Source organism: Botryllus schlosseri, chromosome 7 (assembly GCF_051294905.1).
Source record: "Botryllus schlosseri isolate E-star chromosome 7, Bs_hap1, whole genome shotgun sequence".
Lineage (NCBI taxonomy): Eukaryota > Metazoa > Chordata > Ascidiacea > Stolidobranchia > Styelidae > Botryllus > Botryllus schlosseri.
The window spans coordinates 24,487,565-24,496,305 of NC_137242.1; the positions used below are offsets into that span (position 1 = coordinate 24,487,565).

General features: G+C 41.0%; 1 protein-coding gene across 1 annotated transcript; it reads right to left on the minus strand.

The window, feature by feature from the left end:
- Positions 1 to 219: 219 nt before the first annotated feature.
- On the minus strand, positions 220 to 8,741 carry LOC145443458 (guanine nucleotide-binding protein subunit gamma-like). Its single transcript, XM_080321427.1, has 2 exons — positions 8,514 to 8,741; positions 220 to 538 (listed from the first exon to the last, which is right to left on the minus strand). The coding sequence occupies exons 1-2, from the start codon at positions 8,631 to 8,633 to the stop codon at positions 443 to 445; spliced, it is 216 nt and encodes a 71-aa protein (XP_080177553.1). The 5' UTR covers positions 8,634 to 8,741; the 3' UTR covers positions 220 to 442.

Consider the following 8,741-nt stretch of genomic DNA (forward strand, 5'->3'; position numbering starts at 1 on the left):
GAGGACGTATGGTAACTCTACTATGAATAGAATTTGCCAAGAAACCGAACGATCAATCATACATAACTGACTGATGGACGTTGTACCTATCTCCTGTCGCCCCCAATCGACCCCATTTGCTTTTGTATCTCCCCGCGTCGCAAGATGACCCCCATGGGATCCACTGTACTAGACAGAACTCTCCAATCTCAATCCCAGCTTACCGCGGACAAACCCGAATCATCTCACATATCGCATGCCTTAACACTGCGATAATATATAATATATAGAAACAACAAACGCGAATCAAAATACCATAGACCCGACATGGATACGGTAACAAGATATCATTAACATTTAAGCACAGATAATGCAGAGTCTCGTCTTCGAACGGTGTGTCCGACATAATTCCTGTCCGGCCGCGATAGAAATATCGTTATGTTCAACGCCCGGCATTGGTTTATCACATAATATCGCACGAGTCTCTTTTGGTCTTTTTGTACGGATTCTGTCGATTTGCGAGTTGCGCGCTTACAAGATAATCGTCGTTGTAATGTTTCTGAAAATAAGTCAAGCTTTAATATACATGGGTCCGAAGTAAAGCCTCTGTAGCAGGGGGCACCTACTCAAAACGGCTCGCGGGCCACTTTTAAAATTTCATAGAGGCCGTTGGCAGCAAGAATGCAATATCGAGGCAAAATAGGACACACCGTTTAGCAACCGCGTCTTTAAAACTTTACGTCAGTGCAAACGCCGTGCTCTATAACAGTTGTTCTCAGCCGCCAGTCCGCGGACCGGTGCTGGTCTGCGACGTCATTCCTGCCAGTCCGACAGGTATATTACAATTTTAAACCTTAATTTCAAGATGTAATGTTGAACGCGACAAGTACAGAACAGATACGAACGGACTCGTCGCTAAACAGCGCAGTTTGCGCGATCTTTCGCTTTTGATACATTCATTTTGTGCTGGACCGTAACTTAGGGTTGACATGTCCGGAATTTCACTGCACAAACTGTGTCCGGGAGGAAACTTTAAATATGCCTAAATGTCCGGAATTTTGTAGGCTTGAAGTATAAGGCTCAAAATTCGTTTGTAAATCAACATAAATAAAACCATTTTTGAGCAGATTTACGCCACTGTGAATTTTTCTTCGCGCTGGTTGCGATTTTGTTCAATGTTTATTGATTTTATTATGGGGAGTGAGGAACACCGGCTTTCGGAAAAATTGCAATAAAAAAGACCTAAAAATAACCATTATTTACTGAAATAAGTCTAATTGTAATCGCAATTATAAGATAACGGTAAATTCCTAGAGCTGGCTTAGGCCGTTTGGATGCTTTTGTCGGTGGCCCCTTCTTTAAAGCATACCAATGCATAATCATCTTCTCGATATTTAATTCTAGTTACAGGTGGTAGTGGTGGGTGGACAGAAAACTAAGAAGAAAGTCGTCTCTAATTTACAGATTCCGAGTCAATTTCAAACTGGTATCAAATACTTTCAGCTTATTCACATTCATCATTGCATCATTTCCAAATTAGCAAGACTTGGTGCCCGCATACCATACTTCAACTATACTAAAATATGAATCGCGGGTATTGTATGTAAATTGATTAGCACGCTGCATTCATAAACTAGGGGAGTATTGTTAAATGTAAGCTCATTTTATTGAATGAAATGCAGCATGATGGCTATAACGACAGTGTTGACCTTATACTTATGTATAGGGATGATTTGAACCTCTGAAAGGTTTAGGTTTGTGTGAACGCGAACCTTTTTGAAAGGTTCTGTGTGAACGCGAATGTGAACCTCATGACTTCACGTGACGTCATATTGCTAATTCAAACCCTACATTTCAGTGACGTGATAGCCTATTTAATGTATAGTTTGTACACGATACCTAGCGACGACTCGGGCCACATATTGTCACGATGCTGAAGTACATATTGACGTTTTAAACGTCGCCAAATGTACCAACTGGGGCAATCAAATGATATATCAATCCCATAAAATCAATATCTTCCGTCGCGTTACCAACAATTTCGACGAGGACTTGCAAGGTAATATAAGCTTACGCCTTAAAAGTCCAGGCCAGGTTGGAAACTGTATTCGGTGTCTGAGTATTGCTAGTAGGGATGGGGTGAACGTGAGGTTCACGTTCGTGTTCTGTGTGTGAACCTCGGATATTTAGAACGAACCTTGGAAGGTTCTGCACTGTGAACCTTTTTCTTATATTACAATTTTCACTTCATTATAACGTCTTTGATTGAAATTTATTGCATTTCAACTGCTTGCCACTCTATGCATGGCGCTGGCAGCATAAAAAAATCAGTAGTAGTCAGCTGTAGTCAGCGAATGATGCTTTGTCAATCAATCAACTGAATTGATATCGTTGCCTGATGTAAAAAATCTAATAGGTGTACGGGGTCAATGTTGCCTTCATATGTTATTATTATTATTATTGATGAAAAGATGAGTGACGCTTTTCGCCTGTGAGGCCAGGTGCCCTCATATGTCTATTGTATCATATAAACAAAATCCGTGCGATTGGTGTGTTGGCTACTGCTCCAACTTTTTAATGGGGTGATATCGGCAGCAAGTATAGAAATCCGCCGTTTTACACTCTGCTCAATATCAACGTCGCAATACGACGACTCCGAATACAGTGTCCAGTCTGGCCTAGACCGTTACCGCGTAAGCTTATACTCCCTTGCAAGTCCTTGTTGAAATTGTAGGCACAGGGACGAAGGATGTTTACTTTATGGGATTATTATATCAGTTGATTGCCCCAGTTGATACATTTGGTGACGTTTAAAACGTCAATATGTACTTCAGCATAGTGTCATTACGTGGCGCGAGGCGTCGCTAGGTATCGTGTACATTGATATAGGCTATCACTTCACTGAAATTTAGGGTTGGAATTAGCAATATGACGTCAAGTGACGTCATGAGGTTCACGTTCGCGTTCACATAGAACCTTTCAAAAAGGTTCGCGTTCACACGAACCTGAACCTTTCAAAGGTTCACACCATCCCTAATTGCTACGTTGATATTGAGATGAGTGTAAAACGGGTTTCTATACTTCCTATCGATATTACTCCATTAACAAGTTATACAGCACTAGCCAACACCCCAATCGCACGGAGTTGGTTTAGATGATACAAAAAACATATGAAATCAAGATTGACCTCGTACGCCTGCTAGATTTTTTACATCAGACAACGATATATCAATTTCATTTATTGGCTGAATACGCATCATTCGCTGGTCGTACCTACACGTAGTGTATTTCGCTTTTGATGTTGTGTGATTGCGGGTCAAGCGCACAGCAGAGAGACACTAAATATTCGTGCAAACCTGTGTAACAAAGCAAATAAAATTTTGGAGATTGTCAAAGAGCATGCTCGTTTGGTGTTGATTTTTTTATGCTGCCAGCGCCATGCATACAGTGGCCCGCAGTTGAAATGCAATGAATTTCAACAAAGGATGCTATAGTTATATTGAAGTGAAAATTGTAATATATGAGGAAGGTTCACAGTGCAGAACCTACCGAGGCTCGTTTGTGAACGTGAACCTCTAAATTTCTGAGGTTCACACACGGAACGCGAACGTGAGCTCACGTTCTTACCATCCCTACTTGTGTATAATTGGAATATAATGTTTGAGTGTGTAGGAGAAAATTGTACCCCTATACGTTGTCGGCATTGCCAAATAAGAGTCAACTATAGTTCTTACACACCTGGCTGAATAGCGAATATATACAGCATTAACAAATAGTTGCACAGATATCATAATGGAAGTCAGGCTACTATGGAGGCAGTTGAGGGCTTGGCCGAGCTCGGTGACGCGGCGTGAGGTTCATGCTTAGTGAGGCACTGACCCTTTTGTGCCAGACTTACAAATACACATTCCCATAATAGTAGCTGATTCAGACAGCGACTTCTTAAAAATCACATTAGCACTCTTCACACGCAGGCTGCGCACAAGTACTATATATCCGCTATTGAAGGTGGTTAAACTGGTTATGGTTTGAAAATACAAAACGGATATATCAGTAACGGAATGTATTATCTCTACACTGCAAGTTGGCGGTCGCAACTATGCGAATCATGCTACACCGTCAGTTTGCAAATTCAATAGCGCATAAGCTGCGCTGATTATAACAGTCTGATTGCTAACAGTAGGTGAGGCAAATAGATCTGTGTCTCACCTGCTCATTGTTTCTCAGTATCAGTTTATTAATAGTTTCATCATTTCAAAACACCACAAAACTGCGATAAAATGAAAAGATTGGAAGGTATCGAAACGACTTGGAGTAGTCTTTGAGATCAGACACCCACCTTGGCCTAGCCTAGGGGCGGCCAACGTTTACGGCCAAAGGGCCACTTGAGATCAACGAACCGGGTCCCATGGATGCTGATGACCATTTTTAGTCGTCCTATAGGTACGAACCGGACTATAGGTGTTGGTGAATACAAGACTTCTGTCACTACGCATCAAAATCGACAATAATTATGTCAAGAAAAGTCAGTGTGCATCAATGTCCTAACCGCACGAAGCGCGAAAAAACAGAAAGGCAATCGAATTCGGTCAATAATTATGTCACTTGCATATATTGCGAGTCGCCTCTGTATACTGCTGGGAACATTTGCCAAGGACAGGATTATTCGGCGCAGGGGCATATATATATCGAAGATGCGTCGCGCATGTTATTTTGAGCAATGCTTTCATCGCCGACGATCTTTCTGCGAGTGCAGACGCGAAGCCGCATGTTGAACGACACGTATTCTCATAATTGAGAATATAGACAGACTCAAATCTGTAAATGGTCGCATTTTTAATTTTCGGGAAGGAGTACCAATACTAAAAAAAGAATCGACTGACAATAAATTACGCGCTGTGCTAAGAGAAAGATCCGGTTAAATAAATATACCACGAAATAATATAATTAATTGTCATATACGAAGAACCACGAAAATATGGCTGGCCAGCTGCAATGCCAATGCGTCGGAACTGATATTTTAGTCATCAAATATCCCTTTGCAGCCAGGCATTGCAAGTTCGCAATAAATTACCTGCATAATTTACTTTTTTATTGTAACAAATTTCGATAATTACCTCGCGGGCTACTCAAAACCTTCTCGCGGGTCACATTTGCCCCGCGGGCCACGGGTTGGCCACCTGTGGCCTAGGCCAGAGTTCACAAACTCAAATGTGCTCGTTGGCCAATTTCCTAGATTTTGATGACGCCGCATCAACATATTAAATGTATAATTTTCAAGTATAGGCATGTTTGACGAGACCTTGCAGACAGGCACTCCACAAACATCGTGGAAATGTAATTTACTATTCTACTATTCACACTTGACACGAAAAAAAATCACATTTTCAAATATTTGAATAAAATTGTTTTTGTTCCGGGCATAATTTTTTTTAATTGATGAGTTATAGACATCATGCGAGAGGATGCATCATGACATCGTCACACTGTCGGGTTATAATATTGCAGCTATAGTGGGCCTTTGACTTGCCACAATTTCTTGTATAATTTTTTTAAATCTTCAGAAGATTGGTCTGATATCAGAGCATTTGACAGGTATAGGCTAATCCTGGTTTTTATATAGTCGTGATAAGTGTATGCTATTGTTACTGTCATTGCCAAAGTCTAATTAAATCAGCGTTAGATTTTGCCTTCGATTATTATTATTGGAACATATCAATAACAACTTGAAATAATCATTATTGAGGAATAGTAGTAGCATTGCTTCTTAACCTTTTCAGCGTCAAGTGATTTTAGGACAGCAACTCGAGTCTTCTCGCTCCGGTCATTCAGAATATGTGACTCAAATCATCATAACACTGATATATAAATATCTCTGCGGATGTGATCGTATCGATCATTCCTACCTAACAAAGAATACTGTCCATGCATCTTTTCTGTACCACCATTATTGCTGTATGCCTATTATGTATATCGGTAGGATATAAAATATAAAGACTCTCTATCAAGCTAATTTGGGGGGCTTGAATTGACTGTTTATTGAGATGGATTTACTCTAAATCATGTCAAATGCCGATATCAGTTACATATATCGATCTTATCGGCAAGAATGATGGATTATCGGTCACATGGCAATAGTCTCCAATTTTAACATCGATTGAGCTATAATTATCTAGCGCAGTGGTTCTCAACCTTTTTTTAGACACGCCCCACTTTTTGATAGTGAAAAATTTCGCGCCCCCCTTGTCGTCATATCACAAAATCCAACCGGGATGCTAGCAACCCCAACAGATTGTTTGATGGTATGGAAGGTTATGAGTATTGATGAGAGAATTAAAAATATGGAATTTGGTCTGTATATATGGAAACACGCGCGAACTGGAGGCAAATCGCGCCAGCGCGAAAATTTTTTTCAGTTGACCGCTTCTTCGCGCCCCCTTTCAATGCTTTCACGCCCCCCAGGTTGAGAACCACTGATCTAGCGGCAGCCTGTACATTCGGGATACTGCGGTATACTATAACACGCTGAATGACACAATTTAAGGCCTTATTGCTGTGACCGTTCTAATCTTCATTCCTGAGCTTTCTGCCAATGTTGCTATCAGGGTTGCAACCAATTCACAAGGTTCCGCGTCACCAAGTCAACCTTACTTTTATAGTTTTGACTCGAGTCAAGTCGAGCCATTTTCAATTCACCACGGACCCACGTCCATGTTTAAGTCAGTGAGCAGAGGGTCGAGTCCAAGTCATAGTGTTCACTGTTCAGTTTTGAGTTCAATCCGGTTCAACCCACTTTTTCCGGGTAATATAGAATGGCTCGCATTCGTAATATCGTATTTTTCAGTCCTAACAGTCTATGGTCCTATATTGCAAGAATCAGGACTGATAGACGAAATACCAATAATGCGGTGACTTCACTATTCTTCGAAGTTACATTGAAATGCCTGTCTTGGCCATCCAAGTCTCGTGTCAGATGAGTTGGTTCGGGTCATGCACACTGACTCGAGTAGAAGTCGAGTTGATACACAAATTGACTCGAGTCGAGTCGATTCACTTTACGCATTTGAAAAATGACTTGAGCCGAGTCGAGTCACTTGGTCATTCAGGTCACTCAAGTGGGACATGAGTCGATTCATGACTAGAGTCATTACAAAACTGGTAGCTAGTGCTAGTAAAAAATTCACCGAGCTATACCGCGAAACGATCACACGCTGAAAATGTACTAAGGTGTCAACGGACATACGCATTTACAGTTCACATGTGAGTGGAATGGATCCAACGGCATTTTAAGCAAAGGAAGCTTATGTTCTTAACACCTAGATCAGGGATACTCAATTTAGTTTTTGCGAAGGTCCAGCTTCGGATGTTTGATGCAATTTGAGATGCGCTGGAAATGTTGTGATATGGCATACGAAGCTACCAGTATACTATCCAACTTTTTCGGTTGTTATACCGTCTACTGATTACTAAACATAAGGTCATTCTACTTGTGGTTATGACTAAAAAAGTTACCTCTACCGTCTCTCAGAAAATTCAACTTGAGCTACTTTTTCTTGCCGACCAACATTATAAAGGTCATCAGCCTATCCGGTTGCCATGATAATTTCATAGGCTACTTATTGAACAAAATATCCAAGTTAATACTGAGACAGATAAGGTCTGGGGTCCGTTTCAAACTCCTCATTCGGGCCGCTGAACGCCATTTGAGTACCCCCATTTATAGCTCAGCCTATCGCTACGCCAAGACGTAAGCCGATGCCCGAAATTGTGGTTGGCACTTTGTGCCAAGGTTCAATAAGGCCTGCTTTCAAGCCTATATCAGTCTGGTACCATACCCTTTGCGGCATCGCATGGTGGCCCAATTCTGATGTCGCGTGATGGCACAAACTTGATTTGGGTCGTTGGGTCTTGACGCCGGAGTGATCAGCTTATGGTATGTAGACAAGACATGACTATATTAGCAACTATACGAGAGAATGAGTCGTCCAACATGTAACTTCGTGCGTGCGCTTGCAGAAAAATCGCCGGCGATGAAACCTTGGCTCCATATGATGGACAAATCTTGGCCGAAAACTTCAATATTGATATGTCCAGACGCTGAATAGTCATCTGTTGCAAACTGAGTCCAGTGGCATACAGAGGCGACTATATATTCAACTAATAATAATAATGACCAAATTCAATCAATAGCTATGAAAAATTTTCCAGGACACAGATGCACACTGAGTTATCTTGGTATCATAAATTTTATGAATTTTGATGCGAAATAAGGCAAGTTCTGTTTTCACCGTTTCTTAATCTGGTTCACTCCTATCGGACTACTGAAATGGATCGCCTAAATGTAAATTGCATGCGGCCCATTGGCCGAAAAGGTTGGCCACCCCTCCAGTAACGGAATGCACACCATCTCACCGCAGTATCTCAATAGCACCTCTAATAGAGTGACAGATTATTTATATGACAACAAACGACTAAATTCACATCGTTGGTACAATAATTTTATTGGTTACTCACAAGCAATATACCCAACTCACTTGGCAAAATTCCATCAAGTCTTTTGATACGACTGATATATTCTTCCTTTCGATCGCTCCTTCGATCCTCAATTGCTTCACAACACTCTGCAGCTTGCTAGATGTCACTGGTGAATCCATAGTGTAGTTTGTGGTTGTTTATATCAAGTATGTATCATAAGCATATATGATATACTCATACGATTCGGCTATTGAAATGATGCATTCGATAATAACCAGATACTTGTT